The 27,274-nt window shown below is 34.2% G+C and overlaps 1 protein-coding gene across 5 annotated transcripts in view; it reads left to right on the top strand.

Moving 5' to 3' along the window:
• GPHN (gephyrin) overlaps positions 1-27,274 on the top strand; it is a 636,104-nt gene that overhangs the window by 389,689 nt on the left and 219,141 nt on the right. For all 5 annotated transcript variants that reach the window (XM_032623646.1, XM_032623644.1, XM_032623643.1 and 2 more), the window contains exon 9: positions 11,788-11,922. In XM_032623646.1, coding sequence (XP_032479537.1) covers positions 11,788-11,922 — 135 coding nt within the window. The remainder of the gene's footprint in view (positions 1-11,787; positions 11,923-27,274) is intronic.

The following is a 27,274-nucleotide window of genomic DNA, read 5'->3' on the forward strand; positions in this document are numbered from 1 at the left end:
TTGTGACTGGTGTGTTCATATTTTCTATTTCTTCCTGATTCAGTCTTGGTAGGTTGTGCATTTCTAAGAATTTGTCCATTTCTTCCAGGTTGTCCATTTTATTGGCATAGAATTGCTTGTAGTAATCTCTCTTGATCTTTTGTATTTCTGCAGTGTCAGTTGTTACCTCTCCTTTTTCATTTCTAATTCTATTGATTTGAGTCTTCTCCCTTTTTTTCTTGATGAGTCTGGCTAATGGTTTATCAATTTTGTTTATCTTCTCAAATAACCAGCTTTTAGTTTTATTGATCTTTGCTATCGTTTCTTCATTTGTTTTTCATTTACTTCTGATCTGATATTTGTGATTTCTTTCCTTCTGCTAACTTTGGGGGTATTTTGTTCTTTCTCTAATTGCTTTAGGTGCAAGGTTAGGTTGTTTATTCGAGATGTTTCCTGTTTCTTAAGGTAGGATTGTATTGCTATAAACTTCCCTCTTAGAACTGCTTTTACTGCATCCCATAGGTTTTGGGTCATCGTGTCTCCACTGTCATTTGTTTCTAGGTATTTTTTGATTTCCTCTTTGATTTCTTCACTGATCACTTCGTTATTAAGTAGGGTATTGTTTAGCCTCCATGAGTTTTTATGTTTTACAGATCTTTTCCTGTAATTGATATCTAGTCTCATAACGTTGTGGTCGGAAAAGATACTTGATACTATTTCAATTTTCTTAAATTTACCAAGGCTTGTTTTGTGACCCAAGATACGATCTATCCTGGAGAATGTTCCATGAGCACTTGAGAAAAATGTGTATTCTGTTGTTTTTGGATGGGATGTCCTATAAATATCAATTAAGTCCATCTTGTTTAATGTATCATTTAAAGCTTGTGTTTCCTTATTTATTTTCATTGTGGATGATCTGTTTATTAGTGAAAGTGGGGTGTTAAAGTCCCCTACTATGAATGTTACTGTCGATTTCGCCTTTTATGGCTGTTAGTATTTGCCTTATGTATTGAGGTGCTCCTATGTTGGGTGCATAAATATTTACAATTGTTATATCTTATTCTTGGATCGATCCCTTGATCATTATGTAGTGTCCTTCTTTGTCTCTTCTAATAGTCTTTATTTTAAAGTCTATTTTGTCTGATATGAGAATTGCTACTCCAGATATCTTTTGGTTACCATTTTCATGGAATATCTTTTTCCATCCCCTTACTTTCAGTCTGTATGTGTCTCTAGGTCTGAAGTGGGTCTCTTGTAGACAGCATATATATGGGTCTTGTTTTTGTATCCATTCAGCCAATCTGTGTCTTTTGGTATGGTAGGAGCATTTAGTCCATTTATATTTACGGTAATTATCGATATGTGTGTTCCTATTCCCATCTTCTTAATTGTTTTGGGTTCATTATTGTAGGTCTTTTCCTTCTCTTCTGTTTCTTGCCTAGAGAAGTTCCTTTAGCAGTTGTTGTAAAGCTGGTTTGGTGGTGCTGAACTCTCTCAGCTTTTGTTTGTAAAGTTTTTAATTTCTCCATTAAATCTGAATGAGATCCTTGCTGGGTAGAGTAATCATGGTTGTGGGTTTTTCTCCTTCATCACTTTAAATATGTCCTGCCAGTCCCTTCTGGCTTGCAGAGTTTCTGCTGAAAGATCAGCTGTTAACCTTATGGGGATTCCCTTGTGTGTTATTTGTTGTTTTTCCCTTGCTGCTTTTAATGTGTTTTCTTTGTATTTAATTTTTGACAGTTTGATTAATATGTGTCGTGGCGTATTTCTCCTTGGATTTCTCCTGTACAGGACTCTTTGTGCTTTCTGGACTTGATTAACTATTTCTTTTCCCATATTAGGGAAGTTTGAAACTATAATCTCTTCAAATATTTTCTCAGTCCCTTTCTTTTTCTGTTCTTCTTCTGGAATCCCTGTAATTTGAATGTTGGTATGTTTAATGTTGTCCCAGAGGTCTCTGAGACTGTCCTGAGTTGTTTTCATTCTTTCTTCCTTATTCTGCTCTGCGGTAGTTATTTCCACTATTTTATCTTCCAGGTCACTTATCCGTTCTTCTTCCTAAGGTATTTTGCTATTGATCCCATCTAGAGTATTTTTAATTTCATTTATTGTGTTGTCCATCGTTGTTTGTTTCATCTTTAGATCTTCTAGGTCCTTGTTAAATGTTTCTTGCATTTTATCTATTCTATTTCCAAGATTTTGGATGATCTTTACTATCATTATTCTGAATTCTTTTTCAGGTAGACTGCCTATTTCCTCTTCGTTTGTTAGGTCTGGTGGGTTTTTATCTTGCTCCTTCATCTGCTATGTGTTTTTCTGTCTACTCATTTTGCTTATCTTACTGTGTTTGAGGTCTCCTTTTTGCAGGCTGCAGTTCGTAGTTCCCATTGTTTTTAGTGTCTGTCCCCAGTAGCTAAGGTTGGTTCAGTGGGTTGTGTAGGCTACCCGATGGAGGGGACTAGCGCCTGTGTTCTCGTTGATGAGGCTGGATCTTGTCTTTCTGGTGGGTAGGTCCACGTCTGGTGGTGAGTCTTGGGGTGTCTGTGGACTTATTATGGTTTTAGGCAGCTTCTCTGCTAATGGGTGGGGTTGTGTTCCTGTCTTGCTAGTTGTTTGGCATAGGATGTCCAGCACTGTAGCTTGCTGGTCGTTGAGTGAAGTTGGTTGCTGGTGTTGAGATGGAGATCTCTGAGAGATTTTCACCGTTTGATATTATGTGGAGTTGGGAGGTCTCTTGTGGACCAGTGTCCTGAAGTTGGCTCTCCCACCTCAGAGGCACAGCACTGACTCCTGGCTGCAGCACCGAGAGCCTTTCATCCACACGGCTCAGAATAAAAGCTAGAAAAAGTACAAAGAAAGAATTAGTAGAAGTAGAAAGAATGGAGGGAGGGAGCAAGAAGGAAGGATGGAAAGAAGGTAAAAACAGAAAGAAGATAAAGTAAAATAAAGTAACATAAAATATAATAAAGTTATTAAAATAAAAAACAATTATTAAGATAAAAAAACAGACGGATAGATCCCTAGGACAAATGGTGGAAGCAAAGCTATACAGACAAAATATCACACAGAAGCATACACATACACACTCACAAAAAGAGGAAAAGTGGAAAAAATCATAAATCTTGCTCTCAAAGTCCACGTCGTCAATTTCGGATGATTCATTGTCTAAAGGAGGAAAGGAAGGAAAGAAAGAAAGAAAGAAAAGAAGATAAAGTAAAATAAAGTTATTAAAATAAAAAAATAATTATTAAGAAAAACAAAACGGGCGGATAGAACCCTAGGACAAATGGTGGAAGCAAAGCTATACAGACAAAATCTCACACCGAAGAATACACATACACACTCACAAAAAGGGGAAAAGGGGAAAAAATCATAAATCTTGCTCTCAACGTCAACCTCCTCAATTTGGGATGATTTGTTGTCTATTCATGTATCCCACAGATGCAGGGTACATCAAGTTGATTGTGGAGCTTTAATCCGCTGCTTCTGAGGCTGCTAGAAGAGGTTTCCCTTTCTCTTCTTTGTTCTCACAGCTCCCAGGGGCTCAGCTTTGGATTTGGCCCTGCCTCTGCGTGTAGGTCACGAAAGCGCATCTGTTTTTCCCTCAGACAGGACGGGGTTAAAGTAGCCGCTGATTCGTGGGCTCTGGCTCACTCTGGCCGGGGGTTGGGAGGGGCACAGAGTGCAGGGTGAGCCTGCAGCGGCAGAGGCCAGCATGACGTTGCACCAGCCTGAGGTGCTCTGTGTTCTCCCGGGGATGTTGTCTCTGGATCCCGGGACACTGGCAGTGGCGAGCTGCACAGACTCCCCGTAAGGATAGTGAATAGTGACCTGTGCTCTCACACAGGCTTCTTGGTGGTGGCAGCAGCAGCCTTAGCATCTCATGCCTGTCTCTGGGGTCCACGCTTTTGGCCGCGGCTCGCGCCCGTCTCTGGAGCTCCTTTAAGCAGTGCTCTTAATCCTCTCTCCTCACGCACCAGGAAACAAAGAGGGAAGAAAACGTCTCTTGCCTCTTCGGCAGGTCCAGACTTTCCCCTGGACTCCCTCCCGGCTAGCCGTGGTACACTAACCCCCTGCAGGCTGTGTTCAGGCCGCCAGCCCCAGTCCTCTCCCTGTGCTCCGTCCAAAGCCCAAGCTTCCGCTCCCAGCCCCGTCTTCCCTGGCAGGTGAGCAGACAAGCCTCTCGGGCTGGTGAGTGCCGGTCGGCACCGATCCTCTGTGCGGGAGGATCTCTCCGCTTTGCCCTCCGTACCCCTGTTGTTGTTCTCTCCTCCTCGGTTCTTTCCCCCTCCGCCACCTGCCGTCTCCACCGGCAAAGGGGCTTCCTAGTGTGTGGAAACCTTTCCTCTTTCACAGCTCCCTTCCACTGGTGCAGGTCCCGTCCCTATCCTTTTGTCTCTGTTTATTCTTTTTTCTTTTGACCTACCCAGGTACGTGGGGAGTTTCTTGCCTTTTGGGAGGTCTGAGGTCTTCTGCCAGCGTTCAGTAGGTGTTCTGTAGGAGTTGTTCCACGTGTAGATGTATTTCTGGTGTATCTGTCGGGAGGAGGTGATCTCTGCGTCTTACTCTTCCACCATCTTCCCCTCGTCCTCTCCACTCTCTTTCAATTACTGTTTGCATAGAATATTTTTTCCAGTTTTTCACCTTCAACCAATATGTGTCTTTGGATCTAAAGTATATACTTGGATCATGGGTTTGTTTTTTTTTTTTTTTTTTGAGGGGGGTTTAATCTATTCTGCCAGTCTTTGCCTTTTAATTGAGTAGTTTAATCCACTTATATTTAATGTAATTACAGATAAGGTAAGATTTCTTCCAGTTCACTGTTTTTTTTCAGTGTCTTTTGTTGTTGTTCTTGTTCCTCATTTCCTCCATTACTTCCTTCTTTTTTGATTAATAGATATTTTCTAGTGTACCATTTTGTTTTTTCTCTCATTTCTTTTACCAAATATTTTTTCATTATTTCCTTAGAGATTGCTGTGAAGGTTACAGTTAACATCTTAATTTGTCACAATCTAGTCTTAATACCAAGTTAGTTTAAATATTATGCAACAACTTTTCACTATCTCCCTCACTTTTATTCTTATTTTAACAAATTATATATGTATACATTGTGTGCCCATCAACACAGATATATAATTAGTCTTTTATGTAGTTTTCTTTTTAAATTATATAGGAAAAATACAGATTCATGACCCAAAATATACATTAATAGTGACTTTTATGTTTACCTATGTAGAGTACCAGTGTTGTTTGTTTCTTTACATGAATTCCAAATTACTGTCTAGTGTCCTTTCATTTCAGCCTAAAGGAATCCCTTTAGCATTTCTTGTCAGGCAGGTCTTCTAGCACTGAACTCTCTCAGTTTTCGTTTATCTGAGAATGTATTGATTTCTCCTTCGTTCTTGAAGTGTAGTTTTACCAGACAGAAAAATTATCGTTGACAGATTATTTTTCTTTCAGCATTTTTGAGTGTCTTCCCACTGCCAACCAGCCCCTTTGCTTTCTGTTGAAAAATCAGCTACAATTCTTATTGAGGATCCCTTGAGTTGCTTTTCTCTTGCTGCTTTCAGGATTCTCTCCTTTCACTTTCAATAATTTGATTATATATCTAGTTGTAGATCTCTTTGACTTTATCCATCTTGGGGTTGTTGAGTTTCTTGGATGTGTAGATTCATGTATTTCATCTAATTTGAAAGTTTTCAGGCATTATTTCTTCAAATATTTTCTCTGCCTGTTTCTCTCTTCTACGTGGGATTCCCATTATGCATATCTTGGTACATTTATTGTTTTCCCACATGTTTCTTAAACCCTGTTCATTTTTCTTTATTCTTTATTTATTTCTGCTCCTCAGTTCATTGATTCTTTCTTCTGCTTGCTCAAATCTTGTACTGAACCCTTGTAGTGAATTTTTTATTTTAGTTATACTTTTCAACTTTAGAATTCCTACTTGGTTTCTTTTTATGATTTCTACCTCTTTATTGATATTCCCTATTAATGATACATCATTATCATGCTTTGTTTAGTGCTTTTCCATGGTTGCTTTTAGCTTTTTGAATATATTTCAATTAGTTAATTTAAAAGCTTTTTCTAGTCAGCCCAGTGTCAGGACTTTCTCAAGAACAGTTTCTATTTCTTCTTTTTATTTTTTTTTCCTATACATGGGTCATACTTTCTTGTTTCTTTGCATACCATATAATTTTTTTGTTGAAAACTGGGCCCTTTGAACATTTCTAGTAGCAACTCTGGAAATCAAATTCTCTCCCGTCCCCAGGGTATGTTATTACTGCTTGTTATAATTGTTGTTGTTTGTTGATTAACTTTTCTGAACTACTTTTTTTTTTTTAACATTTTTCTTGGAGTATAATTGCTTTACAATGGTGTGTCATTTTCTGCTTTATAACAAAGTGAATCAGTTATACATACACATATGTCCCCATATCTCTTCCCTCTTGCATCTCCCTCCCTCCCAACCTTCCTATCCCACCCCTCTAGGTGGTCACAAAGGACCGAGCTGATCTCCCTGTGCTGTGCATCTGCTTCCCACTAGCTATCTATTTTACACTTGGTAGTGTATATATGTCCATGCCACTTTCTCACTTTGTCCCAGCTTACCCTTCCCTCTCCCCGTATCCTCAAGTCCATTCTCTAGTAGGTCTGCATCTTTATTCCCGTCTTGCCCCTAGGTTCTTCTGACCATTTTCTTTTTTTTTTCTATTCCATATATATGTGTTAGCGTACAGTATTGGTTTTTCTCTTTCTGACTTACTTCACTCTGTATGACAGTCTCTAGGTCCATCCACTTCACTACAAATATCTGAACTACTTTTGTCAAGTCTGTTCTTCTTTGTTGTGTGTGGCCACTGAAGTCTCTGTACCATTAGCTTCGTAGTCAGCTAGTGATTTGACATAATTTCCTTAAATGCCTGGAAAATATAAATATACAGAAAAGGAAAATCTCCCATTCTTTGCAGATGAGCTCTTTTTATATATTGGAGCATGCCTTCAACACTCAGCCAGGCAGTTTACTACTCTGCCTAATCTTCACTTCCTACTTGTGCAAAATCTTTAGTTCAGCAAAAGGTGAAACATTAGGTGAAGTCTTCTAAGTATGTGCATTGCCTTGGGCATAATCATGACCTCCTGGGACTCAGGAATATCTGGGAGCTTTTCAAAGCTCTTATGCCTGAAAGCATCTCATTACATGGCCTTTCCTCCCAGGTTTTTAAGTTAATCTGTTACTCATTCCACCTGTTATCCACTGCCCAGACAGCAGTGGCTAATATGTTTGACTTTAAATATTTGGATAACCTCCCCTCCAGTTAGTTGCCTGAGCCATGGGAGTGTTCCAAGATAGGGAAAATAAAGGAAAGCCCTTTGAGGGTATCCTTCAATGAGCTACCAGACATGTTGAAACAGCCACAACCCTTGAGAATAAGGTTTGTTTCCCTTCAGTATTCAGAACTTTTACCAGACATGTGGGCTGTGTCTTCAAGGCCATCACTGAGCTATGTAGTAGGGGATCAATTGGGGGGTTTTGTGGGGGGATTTTGATTAAGCATTCACCTGGCTGCTGTAAACTTGATTAGTTTTTAGATTTCTGATAAAGTTGATTCTGACAGATTTTGTTAGTTTATTCATTTCTTTAGTAGAGGTGTGGACTGTTGACATTACCTACTCTACCTTTCTACTGATGTCACTCAGAAAGTATTCCTTTTAAGACGCAAAAACCACTTAACTATAAAGGAAAATATTGATAGAGCTAACTAAATTAAAATTAAAATATTCTGTTCATCACAATACATGATAAAGAAGGCACGCTACATATTAGGAATAGATATTTACACCATATAAAACTGATAAAGGGGGCTTCCCACGTGGCGCAGTGGTTGAGAGTCCGCCTGCCGATGCAGGGGACATGGGTTCGTGCCCCGGTCCGGGAAGATCCCACATGCCGCGGAGCGGCTAGGCCCGTGAGCCATGGCCGCTGAGCCTGTGCATCCGGAGCCTGTGCTCCGCAACGGGAGAGGCCACAACAGTGAGAGGCCCGCGTACCCCAAAAAAAAAAAAAAAAAAAAAAAAAAACTGATAAAGGACTTGTTATCCAGAATAGATACAGAAATGTAACAATTCAATAAAAAATGAATGACTTAATAAGGGAAAAATAGGGCAAATTGAATAGGGACTTTACAAAAGAGAACATCTAAATAGCTGATAAACATGAAAAGGTATTTACTCTCATTAACAATGATGGGAAAAGAAATTAAAACCACATTAAGGGGACTTCCCTGGCAGTCCAGTGGTTAAGACTTCACCTTCCAATGCAGGGGACGTGGGTTTGATCCCTGGTCAGGGAGCTAAGATCCCACGTGCCTCGCATCCAAAATATCAAAACAAAACAGAAGCAATCTTGTAACAAATTCAATAAAGACTTTTAAAAAACACATTAAGATATTTTTAGTATCCCATTTGAAGAAGAATTAATAATACTGACAATACTAGGTAGAGCTAAATACTGGAGTAAGAGGAATTGTCACCATTTTCTTTTGATAGACATATAAATTGACTTAACCAATTTGGGAATTTGTAAAAGAAAGTATTCACACCCTACAACCAGCAATTCTGTTTCTGAGTATATATATCCTAGAATTAATGCATGTGGGAATTATGGTACATGAACAAGAATTGTTCATAATATCTCCAAAAAGGAAACATTACAAACACTGTACAACAGAGTTATCCATATTCACTGCATCCTTTTCCTCCAACTTTTTTCTTTACCACCTATATTGAGGTATCTATCTTCATCAAATAATAGCTTTCTTTTAGGTTACTAATGACCACCTCTATCTTGTTCTTTAATGTCTGTTTCTTTCTCCTTTTTCTGTTTTGCTGTATTCTTTCCATATGGTCTTTGTCTTTCAGGTCTCATCTATTTCTGTAGCTTCCACAATCTTATCTCTGCAAATAATTTCTAAGTCTCTGTCTGTAACATAACTTTCTTTTTTGAGATGGGTGAAATTTTATTTCTACACTATATTACCTAATGAAATTGGAAATTTATGGTTGCCAGTATTAACTGGATTCTCAATGATGGTTGATATTTCCTTTGCCAATGCCTTAGTTATCCTCCATGCTTCAGTCATCAATGCATTTTTCCAGATTTTTATGACTCTCCTAGAGTTATCTTTCCCACTTTTACTTCCCATTTTTCTCATTAGATAGATCTTCATTCCAAGCACCAAAGAAAAGAATATTAGTGAATGTCTCTCTTTTTTTTCCACCAATTACCCTGGTTTGTTATCCCCACTTGCTTCCTCAACTCGTTTCTGTTCTTTTTACTTTACTTGTATCTTCTTTAATTGCTAGATCTAATGGCATCTTTTCAACTCTCACCTTACTCCTATTCTCCCCAATAGTTGATATTTTGTAACATCTTTTATAGCATCTTTCTTTTTTCTCTTCCCTTATGTTCACTCTGTCTTAATTTTCCTCTTTTGTCTCTGTTTCTTAAAGATAGGAAGACCAAATAATTTATCTTCCAAACTGAAACACTTCTGAAAGTGAGAAGATGTGTTATTTAATAAAGTCAGGATAATAGATATAAACCCAGATTATTCAAGGAAAACAGGGTTGTATCATCATACCATTTACAGGGCTTTTTTTTTCCCTAATTCCTTTTCTTCTGTTAGCCCCTTAATATGGATATCACCTAGAATTTTGAACCGTCATCGTTTGTTCTTTTACATGCCCTCCTTGGGTGACCTGAAATATTTGCATGACTGAAACTACCACCTTCAGTGATAATTCCCAAAGTATATATCCAATCCCTAACTTTTTCCTGAGCTCCAGTCTCATATTTCCAATAGTTAATTCTGTATTTCCAGGCTAGTAACCCAAAAGTATGTACCTCACAATTTAAAGTTACCTTCTCCCTCAAATATCCTACTCTTTTGTTTCTTGGGGGGATGAAGATTGTGTGTGTGTGTGTGTGTAAGTCTGGAAATATATATTATACATGTATACTACTTTGTGCAGATGCTTCATTAGGTACTGGATGTACAGTAGTAGCAAAAACACAGTTCCATCATCATGACAATGCATTCTGGTGTGGGAGATAGACATTGATCAAACTAGCATACATATAAGTGTAGTATAAGTATGGGTAATTTCTGTGAAAGAGAGAAACGTGGTATTATGTGAAATATAATAGGGGCGTTTGACCTTTTTCTTTCCAATACATGGCCTTTTATATTAGACATAAGTGACAACATATAGCTCTTCTAAATTAGACTACTTACATTTCTTTAAAATATTTATTGCAATTCACTATTCAAATATACTAGCAAATGGAGCTATTTTTCTTCTCAGAATTCCCATTGCTTTTCATCCTAGTTATGGGGTTATTGTTCATAAATCACATAAATTGTTAAGCCCTGAAATGGTGGAAGTACCTTTGGTATTGAGGATGTAGGTATGGAAACTAAATAAAAGAGCATTTATGAAAATAGTATGTCGTTTGTGAGAAAGAGATGGTGTGTAAGATAGAGAGCACCTTTCTAGTCACAAAATCTAGCTGCTGTTTTCTTCTTTTCACATAGTAAGTAATATTTGTTGATTGAATGATAATTGCTTGAAAGTAGTCAAGTTCTCATTTTGAGATTAGAAGACCTACACTCACTAGTACTAGCCCAGAACATGAACTAAATTATGCATAGCCCCAAATTATAATAAATTTTATAATCAACGTAAATATTAATATTTTTTTAATAATCCACATTATTTGTCCTTACATTTATATGTTTTTACAGTAGTAATATTCAGTTACATCAGTCTTTACCCTATTGATAGGTATAATATAATAACTAGCAATCGCCAACATTTCTTAAGTACTAACTACTTGTAAGTGTTATATAATTTATATACATTATCTTATTTAACCCTCAGCAATAATCTGGTGAGGTAAATGCTATCATTATCTACGTTTTTTAGGTAAAGGAAATGGCAAATTAAAAAAGTATATCCATCAGTATCCCAGCAAAGTCACAGCATACTTAAATGGATAATTGAAAAGAGTTTAATAAAGGACTATGATATTTACAAAAGCTTGGGCAGATTTTAGGGAAAGCAACAAAACATGATGCAGCACCCTGGGACTAGTAATAGTGGGAATCATTAATACTCCTAGTCCTAATGGGGCAAGGGAGGGAGCTGCTATTGGAATCCAGAAAAGAGCCGAAGGCAAGGGTCATCTGATAGGGGCTGTGATCTTAGCCAACCTGCAGTGACCTGGTAGAGAAGGAGCCAGGGGAATAAATGTCAGACCTTACTCTCCTACAACTCTTCAGTTTCCTGACAGTGGCTCCTATTAGCTGAGCCCAGCTAGAAACCAGAGAGCACAAAATAGCTTATTGATTGTATCTGTACAGGTTAGCTTCAAGCAGAGAGAGTGAAGAAGGGTAGAGAATGAATCTGAAAGGGAAATGGAAAATATCTAGGAATTAAATAACTATTAAGTGGCAGAGCCAGTATATGAATGCCAAACACTTTACTTCTCACTACAATTCTGTACTGCCTCATAAAAAAAGCTTTGGTGAAATATTATTTGGCCAAGGAAAATATTTTAAATCTGAAGGTTTCTACCCTATCCCAAATTGTTGGATGCATTCATACGTAACAGTGAGTGAGACCAAATATCTGAGAGCTCAGCAGCAAAGAATGCCCCCCTCAAAAAATGTTTGATGTGGGTATTGATTTTACATGTTGTTGGTATTTTCAGCATATTAAACCATACTTGTTCCTCTTGTCCAGATTCCAGACTCCATCATTTCTCGTGGCGTTCAGGTGCTCCCACGAGACACAGCCTCCCTCAGCACTACTCCTTCAGAATCTCCTCGTGCTCAGGCTACATCTCGCCTATCTACAGCTTCCTGCCCAACACCAAAAGTAAGTACAGTTGCTTGGCACCTTACACCTGCTCTGCTATGTGAATCTGGGAAAACTAACCAACCAATAGTTCCCTCCGCTTGTCAAGATTGGATTGCATGCAAGATAATATGATGAAAAATTAATGGACTATAACATAATTACCACCTAATGTTTCACAGATTGTCATATTAGGCCAACAATAGAGCAATAGAAATTTCATTCAAAATGCCTACCACCTCACAGCGATAGGTATTACTTTGTGTAGCTCCTGTTTCTTTGTTGTAGACTTATTACTTTTTAGCATACTTATTAGTATAGAAGTAAAGTTATTTATGCAGAGGATGAATGTGTTTCTGGCCAATAAACAGAAAGATTAACAAAATAAAATAATATCACCAAAGGGATTTTTTTTTAACTTGTCCAGGCAGGGGTAGCTCCCTGCTCTAGTATCATTCCAAATTTTTTCAAACATATTCAACTTGGAATGTTGCTGCCTAATATTTGGAAACAAATCTAAATTGATTAGAAAGAAAGTTTTAATGCCAACCTTTGGGGGAGGGAGGAAGTGTCTTAGTATTTATTTTTATAATTTTTCCCAAGTACTGAATCATGTAAGGGGGTGGGGGGAGGATTAGACATTTATTTGCTACCTGACATCTTCATGTATGTGAAAAATTGAGTAGCAAACCTAATTATGACTGTGATGCTTTTTCCTGGAATATCTCTTTCCTGGCAAAGTTAGTCATTTGTGCTTTCAAGTTTTCTATGGGATGGATCCACTATTGGCATCAAAAGCTTAACAGTAACATTCCTTCTTATTTAATAGGATATGATGTTAGATATCAGGCTATACAGTAAATTTATTTCAGGGCTCTCTAGGTAATTTTTCAAACTGTGGCTTTTTCACTGTCATCAGATTTAAGGACTTATATAGCTATCTTCCTCAATTCCAGCTTTTCTATGAGTTTTATGAATGTTATCATTGAATTTAACTAGAAGTAATCTCAAGCAATTCTTGATATGTGTAGTGCAGTTGTTTTTACATTCCATGGTACAACCTTTTCAGCAAAGTCTTCAGAGTGTTAACTGTTGTATATCGTTTTTAGACTTGTGTCAAAAATAGCTGATATTAATTTTATAGTTTAAAAAAATTGATGTCCTAAATCTTTAATAAAGAAAAACTATAAAAACATTCTAGATATAAAATGTATGTTATACATTTATACATGGGGTGCCAGTCAGCTACATCTTCAACTGAATGAAAACATGAAGTTCTCAAGACATAAATTGGATAGAAGAATCTCATCCATATCTTATAAATTTTTAAAACAAAATAATTTATTTGACTTCATTAAATTCCAACAGTATAAGTTGTACTCATTTATAAAGTCTGGGAATAATTAAAGCTAAATGTTAAGTCCAGTATAAAAGTTTACTCATTCACCAAATATTAAGACCTTAATGATGGGAATACAGAATTATCTAAGACACGGTATTTTTTTCGTAGTGATATACTGTGTACATAAATATTTTAAGCTAAGTTTAATTATACATAGTAGTTCTTGAGCCTTTTTAAAACTCTGCAATTACATCTTAATTGCAAAGAGAATATTAAATACAGTTTTAAAAATCACACCAAATTTCTACATTAAGTTAATTTGCTTATTGCAGAATTTTAGGGGAGGAAGTGGCTTGTCTTGATATTTTTTCCATAGTTAACACTTAGCTGCTCACATTGACAGTAAATTCAAATAAAACAGAATACTTGAATATCTTTTTTTTCAGGAATTTTTTTCTGCATTTTTGTCTAGGAATAAGATTCTGTTTCTTTTAAATAATTTTTACCAGCACCAGAATGTAATCTCAAAGATAAAATTATTGCTTTGTTGTAATTTTAAAATTAAACTTTTACGGTTGAATCAGAATAGTAATATAATAGAAAAATTAGTTTGAATACTTATATTTTAAAAAGAAGTGAAGATAATCAAATTAATCCTCCTATTAAAAGTCTCAAATTATAAGACTGCTTAATTGAATGCAAACTAGATGCTTTTATATGTACTTTTATATCAGTGACAGATATAATCTCTGCCCTCATGGAGTTTACAGTTTAGTCAATGGTATATTGAAGTAAATAGGTATTTTTAAAATAAATTTATTTAAAATAACTTTAAATTATAATAAATATACTTTTACAGTAACTTAATAATGATACATTGAAATTCACACTAAGGAGAAGTAAAAAAGTGTAGTGATAGAAAATAAAAGGAGGGAAACCTCACTTAGATGAGATGATCAGAGAAGGCCGCTCTAAGGAGTAACATTTCATCAGGGACATGAAAGATGAATAAAACAAAACAAAAGGTTTTTTGCCAGGTGGAGGTTTTGAGAATTATATTCAGCAGAAATGACCACCTTACAGGTAGTATTCACCAATCAAGAACTCTCAGACTAAAACTTCATTAGTACATAAATAACCTAATTCAGTGACTTCAAAATCCAACTTCAGATATCAATTCTTTTTTATTTTAAATAATGACTTTTTTTTTCTTTGCCTTTGCCTGCTGAGTCAAATTTCAAGGATGTAGGTTTTAGGACATTAATCTGTTCTAGATGAATTCTTTATTTTAATTTTATAGCATAAAAATTTAGGGCAGAGAAGAAATCAAAAAGAAAGTCAGGTTTCTAATTTGAGATATGGGTAAATGATGTTATTAACTATACTAAGGAATAAAAGAGAAAAAGCAAAGGAGAGTGGTTAATACATTTTGGTTTTGAATGTTTTCAATCTAATATATGTATAAGACATCCCAGGAATGATATCTAGCACAAGATTAGAACACAAGTTGAGTTTGACATTGTTATTGTTACTGCATCTTGGATGGGATATTTATAATTTAGTACATATTACTGTTAGCCAAACCCCATAGAAATCCCCCTTCCATGTTTCAGATTAGGCATGCAATCTGTCATGTGTAGAAATATATGTGCGAATATGTTTTCTTTACATCGGAAATACAATACAGTCTTAAAAGATGAGCACTAGAAAGATCACTTGACTTGATAATAGGCGACCTGGATTCAGATGCTGACTTCTCTACTTAATTACTACACTGCATTAAGCAACTTGCTCAACTTCTCTGAGCTTTTTGTCTATGATGAAGCTGGTAATCCTTGCCTCCCCAACAGGGTTATTAATCTATTAGATAAGTCTTTGCCTGGTTCTGGGAAAGCAGTGGTGAGCAAATAACATTGTTCTTGGCTTTACAAACAGATAAAACAGGCAACTATAAATTATAATAAAGTATAATAAGTGCTATGATTTATCAGCAGGAGTACAGAATACTCTGGGAATAACCATCAGAAACACTTACCCTAGTCTTTGTGAAAACACAGAAGGGTTAAATAACCAAATTATGATTAAAAACTAACAGTTCCAACCTTTCCCTCTGTAGCTTTTTATCATGGGGCAGCATTTAAGATGAAAACTTCCTGTCCATTTGTATGTATGCATCTATTACTGTGAGGTCAACAATACAATATTAAACGTTATTTTGAATTCACGTTTTTTATGCTCACTGCAATATAATTGTGCTTTGATTGTGCTTTGATCCTTTAAGATTCTCCAGCTATAGTGAGAACACGATCTGTAAAACATACAAAGTTTGGATTTCCTTTTCAGTACACTCATCACAATCTAACAAGGACAACAAGGTGTTATCTTTTCTAAACAGTTCTTCATAGAATGACATTGTCTCCAGCAAAAATTTATTTGCTGAAATGACATATTTTTCTGTATATGGAGAAAGTCGTTTCTCTTTCATATCAGATATTTTCTTTTAATGAAATCTGACTGAAATGACAATTGATTTTCACTTCTCTTGCTTGAGAACACAGTGAAGTATATTTTAAAAACAAACTTGGGATTTTAGTCTTTCATTGCCCTAAGTAAATTAGTGCCTAAGCCAAAAAAGTCAAATAGTATGTAGATTCTATGAATGGGCAATATCTAGAGGACTCAAGTTCTAAAATGGTGATAGTCTCCCAAAAATGGTTTGCTAAAAGAATAATTCTGTAACAAACTGCGTTTTAAAGTGAGCATGATCCACAACTTAAATGAGTTCTGATTTTCAATTATGAAAGGCAGCAGCACCTCTGTTAGAATCAAGAGGCTTGTTGTAGAGAATAATGACCAGAACAAAAAAGAAAAAAAATTCCAAACTTCCAATCAATTCACCATTCCCTATAGATGTTATTAAAATAGAGAATTTTTTACAAAGACCAATTCAATTTTCCTTTTATTCCCTAAGCATCTGAAGTTTGACTAAAATAAGTAAATGAATAAATGTAATCTCTTGTCACATATTCCCTTGTACCTCAAAGGTTAGAATAGAATTTTGTGCCCAGACTAACCAGCAAGTTTTTTTTTCCTCTTAAGAAGAAAATATAAATTCTCCCTGTCTAATTAAAGTTTATAAAATAATTTAAATGTATATATTGAAATATCTTTAGGTAGTATGTGTTCATTTAATAATTAGTAATAATGTCTAATCTTATATTGAAACAAAATGCAGAATTATGACTTCTCTCTAGGCTTCTGTTATTGTCCTTTGAGCAAAAGAATTTATATTACTCTGGTTAAAGAATATTTTCTTAACTCAAAGTTTTTAATGTGTATGTCTGAAAGGCAGTGTGATTTCCTTTACATATAAAAATGGCATTATTTGATCCAGTAATATTTGATCCAGGGTAATATTTTCTCTGAGATTTTTTTCCTAGGATGTTAGCTTTTACAAACTATTCCATATTATCACCACTTTCCTTTGTGAACATCAGAGTGATTGTGTAATATGGCTAGTTCATTGGTTCCCAGGCCTCTGGAGAATGTCATGAAATTTCTAAAATTCTAGCCTAGATCAAGGCAATAACTGAGGACTGCAAATGATTTTCCACTATTTTTGAGAGCCTAAATAAAATCAGTAAGACTATACTAAACATCAGGTTTCTTTGCTTTTGTCTGAAGTCATGTCAACAATGGTATATCAACAACTGTTCAGCAGTTAATGACATTGTAGAAATGTATGGGTTCTACATGTGGAGTCAACAAACACCAAAAAGGTTGGGAAAAACTGAATTAATAACATTAATTAATTTAATAAAATACATCCTCTGGACATAAAAATATATGTTTTTTTGTGTTCAAAGTTAACTGTCCCATGGGGGCATTGGTTATTGAGCAATAATATTCTCAACGTTATTGGTCAGATCCAGCAGTTCTCAAACTTAATGGTCTCAGGACCCCTTTACAAACTTAAAAATTATTAAGGACCTCAAATAGCTTGTTTATGTGAGTTATAGTTGGTGATATTTACTGCACTTAAAACTTAGAAATTTTTTAAATGTTTATTTATTTGCTTCAAAATGAGAATAATAAGGCCTTTCTATGTTAATATAAATAATACTGCTATGGGAAAAATAATATTTTCTAAAATTTTTAAAATCTAAAAAGGATGGCACTGTTTTACTTTTTTTTCACATTCATTTTGATGTCTGGTTTAATGGAAGGCAGGTAGATTCTCACATCTGCTTCTGTACTCAATCTGTTGTGATATGTTATTTTGGTTGAAGTATATGAAGAAACAAATCCAACCTCACAGATCCGTAGTTAGAAAAGAAAGGACTATCTTAATAACATTTTCTTATAATTGTGGATATTCTTTGACACTACATCAAAATTTTTCAATTAGTAGTCTATTAAAAGTTAGTTGAAGCGTAGGGCTTCCCTGGTGGCACAGTGGTTGAGAGTCCACCTGCCGATGCAGGGGACACGGGTTCGTGCCCTGGTCCGGGAAGATCCCACATGCTGCGGAGCGGCTGGGCCCGTGAATCATGGCCGCTGAGCCTGCGCGTCCGGAGCCTGAGCTCCGCAATGGGAGAGGCCACAACAGTGAGAGGCCCGCGTACTGCAAAAAAAAAAAAAAAGTTAGTTGAAGCGTAGAATCTAAAACCCTGTCAAGGACAATTTCATACTCCTATGTATTAAAATCTGTCGGGCACACTACTGTATATAAAATAAACAAGGATGTACTCTATAGCACAGGGAACTGTTCAATATCTTATAATAATCTATAATGGAAAAGAATCTGAGAAAGAATATATATATATATATATATATATATATATATATATATATATATATATATATATATATATAAAACTGAATCACTTTGCTATGCACCTGAAACTAATACAACATTGTAAATCAACTATACTTCAATAAAAAGTTGTTTGTTCTGGGGAAAAAAAATCCATTGGTCTGTCCTGAACGTTTATTGGATCTTATATACAGGTATGATTTTGTAACATATTTTTTGATCACATGGAAAATATAAGTTCTTCCAAGTGTTGACTATATCCAAAATCATTTTAATTAATATAACCACCAAGCTCATTAAAAATGCCTTGAAAGCATTGGAAGCTCTCAAGCTCATGGTGATATACATTTTCCACAGTTCTAATTTTTGCTTAAAACGTAGAGTTTCTTCTTTGGCAAAAAAAAAAAAAAAAAAAAAAAAGCCAACAAATCTTGTCTGTTTTCCATGAATTGACAGTCTCATTTCATTCATTTTCAAGAAAATGTCTACCAGACATCTAAGTCTGAATAGTCATAGTTTGTCAGACATTGTTTCGAGTAAAAATGTTGTTCTGTGCAAAACCTGGCTAGTTCAGCTTGCAACTCAAACTATTGCCTAAGTACTTTAACCTGAGACAACTGTCATTCTTTCTTATGCAGCAGAAGTATTTTATTTCATACTTTCCATTTTGTCACATTCAAGGGACAAGCTTTAATTAAATTGAGTTAGTATTTACTGTTTCATTGAGGAAAGTGTTAAACTGTTAGTACATAGTGGTGAATAATACAATAACTATTCACACTATTTGGATCCACTGCCTTAATTTCTTACTATAGTACCAACCCACCATTGCTTTTGTACTATCGGTGCAAATGTCAACATAGTGTAAGAGACAAATAATGTCTTAGTATTATTATTAAAATAATTTGCCCTTGTGGACCCCTGAAAGGATCTCAGGGACCCTCACAGGTCTGTGGACCACACTTAAAGAACTGTTAGTATAATCAAATGAGCAGAGTGGTTTATGTTTCTTGGAAACATCCTGGGTCAAAATTATGTGTGTACTCTTTTTCATTTAGACCATGTTACAGTGGTATTCTCATTCCAGAGATCTTATTCTTTAGGAAAATGACCACTGGTACCATGCTTAATATAAATGATTCACCCTAGATTCATTCTAGGACAGGGAACAGAGTTTCTCATCCCTGATTCAAAATAATAGAAGACTTCACAAAGTCTTTTGAAGATACAACCAGAAAATGTAATTCCCAGCTAACTTTACTCATTTCCAATGTGATACTACTTCTATATTTGTATAGTAACTGATGTTTCCCTAGGGTCTCCTTTCTAATTATAGGTGCACAGAGAGCCCTCTTTTAAGTCATAACCTAGTTGATGGAAGATAATTTTATTAGAGATATCTTTGGGGATGACTTCTTTTTTTATAACTAGTTTGGAACATTTAAAATTGGTGAGATTTTAAATAAAAATACAATTTTCAGCTAATCTAAAAAAATCAGATTGACAGGGCTTCCCTGGTGGCGCAGTGGTTGAGAGTCCTCCTGCCGATGCAGGGAACACGGGTTCGTACCCCGGTCCGGGAAGATCCCACATACCACGGAGTGGCTGGGCCCGTGAGCCATGGCCGCTGAGCCTGCGCGTCCGGAGCCTGTGCTCCGCAGCGGGAGAGGCCACAAAACTGAAAGGCCCATGTACCTCAAAAAAAAAAAAAAATCAGATTGACATTACTGGGCCAGCACGACATATATCAGTACTCAGCTGGCATTCTTTATACCCTCCAGCCGACTTTACTTATTTGCATTAAATGCCTGGCTCCTATAGACTTTTGAGTAACTGATTTCCACTCTCATTCATTATTGTCTAGTTTCTCCTCATTTATAACAACATATTTATTTTGCTATTTATTCTAGTTTGATAGCAAACAGATTTTTGAGACTTCAAAAAAAGGATTGTTTTCATATCATTTCTAACAGGAGAGACACTATCCAGTATGGTAAATTAGTTGTTGACACTTTGAAGAAAACTAAAACCAAATAGTAATAATATATTTTAGCTATGAATTTTGAGTTTACAAATTATTTTAAATGGTTGTTCTTTGACATTCTGCTAAATATACAGGATTTTACATTGATTTCTGTTTTTCATTCATCTGATTAAGTGTCCCCTCTACCTTTATGTACAATGAAAATTGAAAATGGAATTTGCCCCATCTTTTTCTTATTATTTAATGCTCACAGAATTAAATTTATCATTGAAACTAAGAATAACTTAACTGTGAAGTGTACAGTCGCCACTTTGGAATCTGAGTTACAAATGAAATTTGATTAGCTAGCCTGAGAAGATATAGCTAACCAGAAATTATTAGCTATAGAGTTATCAGTTTTATAGTTTAGACAGTCTATAAGTGGCATGGTCTTTTATTTTTTAATTTAAAAAAAGTAATATACATGCTCATTTTAGAAAATTAATATAAGCAAAAAAAAAAAAAAGTTCCTGTAAGACTGCCTTTAATAAATAACAACTGTTAAAACTTTGCTTATGTCATTCTGGTTTTTTTTCCTATGCATTCAAATATTTTATATAAATGAATGATGATAGCAAGGCAGTGATTAAGAGCTCTGGTTCCAGAGTCTCCAGGCTTGGCAATGAATCTCAGCTTTATCACTTACTAAATGTGTGGCTTTCAGAACGTTACTTAACTTCTATAACCTTAATCATCTGTAAAATGAAAAATAATAATACTATTTGCCTCATAGGGTTGTTGTAAAGTTTAAATTTTAAAATGCATATACATCACTTACCACAGTGTTTGAAATATAAGAAACGATCAGTAAATGTTAGCTATTGTTATGAAACTATATTTTAACCTGTCTCATTCATTTAGTAACATTCTTTCTATGTCATGTACATCTTTACATGTTTTTAAATTATCTTCTTCAACATTAATATCAATTATTGTTCAGTATTCAAATTTGTGGGTATAGCATAGTTTTTTTCACCAGCCCCTATTTTGCATATTTTAGTTGTTACCTATTTCCTAGTTTTAAATATAATGCTGTGATAGTCTTCTGGAAGTGAAGTGTTTTAGAATCTTCTCTTAATTAAACTTAGCAACTTGTATTAATTCTACCTTTGTTGAAAGTATATGCCAAACTTTTAGGCCCATGGTTCCCATAATTCATATGGATATCAGGAAGAGATCATTTTTGCATCTTCATGAATTCAATTTAATGATATTCTGGAAGGAGCAGTCTTTAGCATTTGCCTTTGACAGATTTACTGACAGATATTTTAAAAATTATGGATCCAAAGTTGTTTGAAAAGTCAACAGTATTGAGTATATAAAAGTATTGCACTATCAGGCACCAAATATTGAGTATCAGCCCTAGTCTGCCACTTTATACCTTTGTTAGAACTAGTAAACCTCAGTTTCTATATCTGTAACATCATGATACTAAATTAAGTAGCCTCTAAAGTCCCTTCTAGACCTATAATTCTGTTCCTTTGCAATAAGTTTCTACACTGACTGAATAAATATTATCATTCTCTTTAGCCCTTCTGTCTGATATTATGTTAATATCCAATTAATGTAAAATAATTTACATTTATTTCAGCTTTTGCATTTCATGCTACTACATAAAGTTAAAGATTATGAAGTGAAAACGTTCTAACTTCGTTTAAGATCTTTCTCATTTAGGTCAAGCTTTGTCTTTGTTAAGTGGAATATTGATTTCTCTTGGTATTCACTAGCATTTTGTTTAAGTTATAGGATTTGTGTAAAAGCAGCTCAACAAAAGTAATCTGTGCCATCATTATTTCACCAGCAGAATTGATTAGATATAGCCATTATTCAAATCTATATAGTTAACGGCCCATGTCTCATTCATGACTTTAATAGACAACATATACCAAACTAAATTATTTTCTAGATCTTTATATTTTTAAATGATACATATTCTAAAATTGGCCATGTATTTTCTTGCCCAAAACTTCAGGATTATCTGCTCTCCCTTTTCATCCTACTTTCATTAAAGACAAAACACACATTAATTCAGAAATTCATTCAATGAATATTTTTAGTGCATATCATGTCAAGTACTGTGCTAGGTTTTGGGAATATAGCAATGCAAAGACTTACTAACCATGACCTCAAGGATCTTATAGTGGAGCAGATGTGAAAAAGAAAAAAAAAATTACAACAAATCTATCAAAGCTTTGATAGCCTAAAAAAGCTCTTCTAATCTTATAGGGGAAAAAAAAAGAAATAAAGTGAGTAAAGGGCAGGAATAGCCATTTCATAAAAAGAATTAAATTCAGCAAATAATTATGTGGGAAAAAAATGTACCCTCACAGAAATCTGTTAAAAATTTTGTAGTCAAATTGGTAACTATTTTTAAATTATAATCATCCATGCTATAATGAGCAGTGACATGAATATTCCTAGTCACACTAGTAGGAATATAAATTTGTATAACCTTGCAAGCAAACTATATATATAAAAAATTTTGTGTTTTAACCAATCATATTATTTGCAGAAATTTTTCAATGGAAGTTATGAAAGAGGACATGAAAGACTTATGTACAAGATTATTTTTATCACAGCATTATTCATATTCATGAAAAATTAGAACCAACCTTAATGTCTATGGTTAAATGACTTGTATAATAATATGTATATATATGAGTTATTTATATAACCTAAAAAATCATATCTTTAAGAATATTTAATGACAAAGGAAAATGCTCAAAATAAAATATGTAGTTTAAAAAAGTAGTAAACAAAATTGCATAGGGATTAAATTACAGGTTATTTTATAATCTATATTATTTTTTAAACCAGAAAAGTGTAAGTTTTTGTTGGTTTGTTTTGTTATGTAGACAGGTTCTGGCAATGATGAGGATGGATGTCTTTTGCCTGCTTTTCAGATTTAAGGCAAATCTTCATAAAGCCAACTATTTGTGTTTGTAAGTCTGTTTATACCAGAGCATTTTTATATGCAGGCTAAGCCATTCTAAATCTTGCTGGATAGAAAATTATATTTCAATGGAAGTTTGAAAATAAACTTTTTTCTATCTCCTACACAAATAATAAATAATTCTTAAAAACATACTATTTAAAACTTATCTATTTCAAAATGCCTAATAAATTTTTTATACCATACCTGTGATGGGCTTTATTATTTCTTTTTAGATACGAAACTTGGGGAAAAAGAGCATGGATTGAATTATTCTCTGGCTAGTGGGCAGGAAATAACTTGCTTAAAAGTCTAATTTTGTATAGATTGTATTATTTTGGAATCAAAGCTATTATAGAAACTTAGGGATCAAAATTATAAATGTACAGTAAAATGTAAATAAATATTTGAAATGTTAATAAACCATTAGAAATCGGAGCCTTTAAAATAAAGGATCTCCTAAGTATAAAAATTTTTCATAAGTGGGTGGGGCAGTTGGTAGAGCTGTGACTTGCTACCAAGATTCTAATTTTTGACTTAATTCTTCATTATTCTTTGCAATATTTCCTTGAACTTCTCTATTCTTTTATTGGTTTGCCTTTCTCCAGAAATGCATTAGAGTGTTTATTTTTTCCCGACACACTTATAGAATTATTGCTTCTCTTACTTTCATTTCTTTCTTTCCTCTTTTTTACTTTGCCTTAATAAATCACAAATGAAACAGAATTGTTTTACAATGAAGCACCAGTTTTACTGAACGGGCTGAAATATAGTGAATTGAAATATTAACCAGATCCCCACAAGAATTTCTTTATTTACAAGAGTTTGTTTAAATTTTGAGTTCTCAAGTAAAACTTTTTTAAAAACCTCCTTCTCCAGTCACAACTACCAGAAGCAATCTATAGCTGTACCAATATGTACTGAGTGATATTGGTTGGAAGAGAAACAATTTCTAAAAAAAAAAGTTTTCTTTCCTGTCACTGATACCCATACTTTAAAAAAGAAACTGGCATAATAAAATAGGATTAAAAATGTCTGTCTCTCAGGGTAGTTCTGAATGTTTTAAGTTAGATAATTCTAAAAATAAAACAATTCAATCCCTAGGACAAACAAACAGAATTTTTTTTAATCTGTACAATCTTAATCTAAATCAATACAAAATATATCAGGGGAGAAAAGGGGGAAATCTACATTAGTCATTCAATAATGAGAGCCCAAATTTAATGAAGAGACCTGAGAGCCAGAGAATCTAATATAAGCTATGCTTTTTTTATTGATATGTCTCCAAAAAGCTAATGGACCTCTCTAAGACCTGCGTTCTCTCATCAATAAAACAAACACACAAAATATATAAACTTTTCTCACAGTTCTTCACCAAACATCTTGCAGCTAAAGAGATGTGTTAATGCATACATCCAGCGATATGGGTGCCTACCTTAAGTGGCTTCTACAACCCCAAAATTCCTTAAAGTTTCATATTTTATTTCAAAAATCAATACAAAGTTGGATTTCTACTCCAAAATCTTGTTTTTGCCTTTAAAAAATATTACACTTACAACTACTTATTATTGGCAAGAGAGATGAGGGTGAGATGGGGTAATTTTCTACTTTGTTAATAATGGAAATAATTTTACAGTGAGCTCAGTTTTGGAGAACTGAGCTAAATCAAAGGGAATCAACAGTCCGTATTGTGTTAGCACCCAGGCCATTTCTTTTGTTGCATGATATATCTAAAATTCAAGCTCTTATTTAAAAAAGTGAATACAAATAACAGTCATTTCACTACTTTAGTAACCACATCCTGGTAATTAATTCCTGAGGATAGATTACCCAGTAATTAATTCCTGAAGAAATATTCCCAGAATGTTGCAAAACAGGTGATATAGTGCAATCTTTTCAGACAATTTTTAATGGATATCTTGTTAAATATATTTAGGCTGAGAGGCTGAATAGAAGATTGAAATGATTTTGATCCTCCGATTTATGTCTTAACAATCTCAGTAAAAATATTTTTAAAAGGATTTCTTCAGGGTACAAAAATCATTAGTGATAATATTTTTTGTTTTGAAGGTAACATTTTAGTTTTCATATATCATTATTATAAACTAATAATCTCAACCAACCTGTAATCCCTACAGTTCTTTACATCCGATTCTCAAACTTCATTTATATTGCAGTGATCTTGTATGTAGTATAAACATTGCAGTTTAGCCTCTCTTAGTTATTGATACAGAATGTTTATAGCCTCATAGAAAAATATGTATAAAATTAGCTAACAATGTGAGGCTTTTATAATTATCATGAAGAGTAAAGTTCATTTTATTCAAATGCTAATCTTTTGTGATTTCTTTTAAATTCTAATCAAAGAAAAATAGTAATCAGGTATCTGGATTAGCTGTGAATTTCTTTTATTTATACTACTCCATAATTGATGATTAAGGGTTGACTAGCATAAATGAGAGCATTATGTCTTAAAATCTATCGATTTGACTTTTCTCTACAACTCAAATTTTAGTATATGTGACAAATCTTTTTCATATTCTTTCTGAAGTTTTTCAATATTAAGGATAATTTCTCATTAATTAGGGATAACAATCTTCCTGTTATGATAATTTCTCATTAATTAGGGATAACAGTCTTCCTGTACGATAGTTAAGGATTCACAAAATTAGATTTAAATACAGAAAATTGGTGTCAAGCATTGACAGATGAGCTGTCTGCTCCTAAAAGTCTTTGTGTAAATTGGTATATAGTCTGTTTTTCATGTTCAGAGTTCAATGGTGATTGTCTTTTCTCTTCTTATATTTCATTCTTTAAGCTTCTGTACTTGCACTTGCATTTGGAATTGAAATGATTTAGGAAAACTTTCATTCATACATTAATGTGGTAACATAAAATTTCTTCCATAAATGAGATAGATAGACAAACAGACACACAGGGACATGTATACATATACATCCTATTATAAGCATCAGGTTTTTTCCAACCCATTTATTTCCAGGCCTATTAAGGGAATACAGCTTTAAAGTAGAAACCAGGAATGGTGGTGGTCTTAGATTTGTCATTAATGTCCTGTGTAACCTTGAAGAAACTACCTCATGTTGCTGGACTTGATGTAATTTTAAGCTTTCCAGAAATAAAAGATAATGTAGAAAATGGTGTTCACTTGTTACTATATAACAATGCAGTTTCTAAAAGTTTTCAGAAAGCAGCATGAAACATTAGACTTTATATTTTTTTATAGAAAACTACGTTGTTTATAATCAAGATATTGTGTCAATTTAAAATGGAAAATAGCTTTTGATATAAAGATGTTCTCTGAAATCAAAGAAAATAGCATAAGAAAATGACTAAATAATATGAACTCACTGTCCATCCAGAGGCCCTTTCTTATAGACTGTTTCCATTCTAATTAGTATCCACTGTTTCTAAATTTAAGAACTCTGTTCAACCAAGAAGGGTAAGAATCAGTGATTATCTTTAGGGTACGAAATTTAATTAATGTTGAAGGATTAGTAAAAACTATTTATATCAAATAAAACCAAAAGTTGACAGAATTCTTATGGATCAAGATGCTTTTTTTCAAAGTGAAAATCCAATTTTCTCAGTATTGTTCCTAAGCAATCTACTTATGCTATCAGAGATGTCCTAAAAGGGATAAGACAATCTATAGCCTGTCTCCAGAAACTATAATTTTGTAGCACGGTCAGATTTCTTATTTTTCCTGAGGACTTTAACACTGGGAATTTGGCATCACAATGATACTTCATCAGTTGTCTCCTAATACAAGCAAGAGAATCACAACTAACTTGAGCTATGCTGCTCTGAATGGAGACCGTTATTCTGCACATGTAGGAATCCATTAATGTAAAAGCACTTGGTCTGAAGCTTCCCTTCCAATCTCCCCCCTACTCTTTTTTAGTTTGACTTCCTCTTTAACCAAAATATTATTGTTACAGCTCTATTAAAAAGCAAAGGGATTTCTAATTTATACCTAATCTAATAGGTATATTAGATTGGGTTTAGAATCTTCCTTTTCTCATTTACACAGTGAGGTGAAACAAATTTTTAAAATAGCAGCTTTACTTTTCTTTTTTTCCTATCTTACCCAAAAGGAAAAAATAACTGAAAACTTTGAGGGAGTAAATGTATCTAACTTTGGTCTGGCATTAAAATTTTCTGGTTGGGCAGCACAATTGTTTAATTGGAATCTCAGTGACAGCTGAACAACCTCAATGCTTGGGTTAACAAGCAGAGGAG

This window comes from Phocoena sinus, chromosome 2, assembly GCF_008692025.1.
Source record: "Phocoena sinus isolate mPhoSin1 chromosome 2, mPhoSin1.pri, whole genome shotgun sequence".
NCBI lineage: Eukaryota > Metazoa > Chordata > Mammalia > Artiodactyla > Phocoenidae > Phocoena > Phocoena sinus.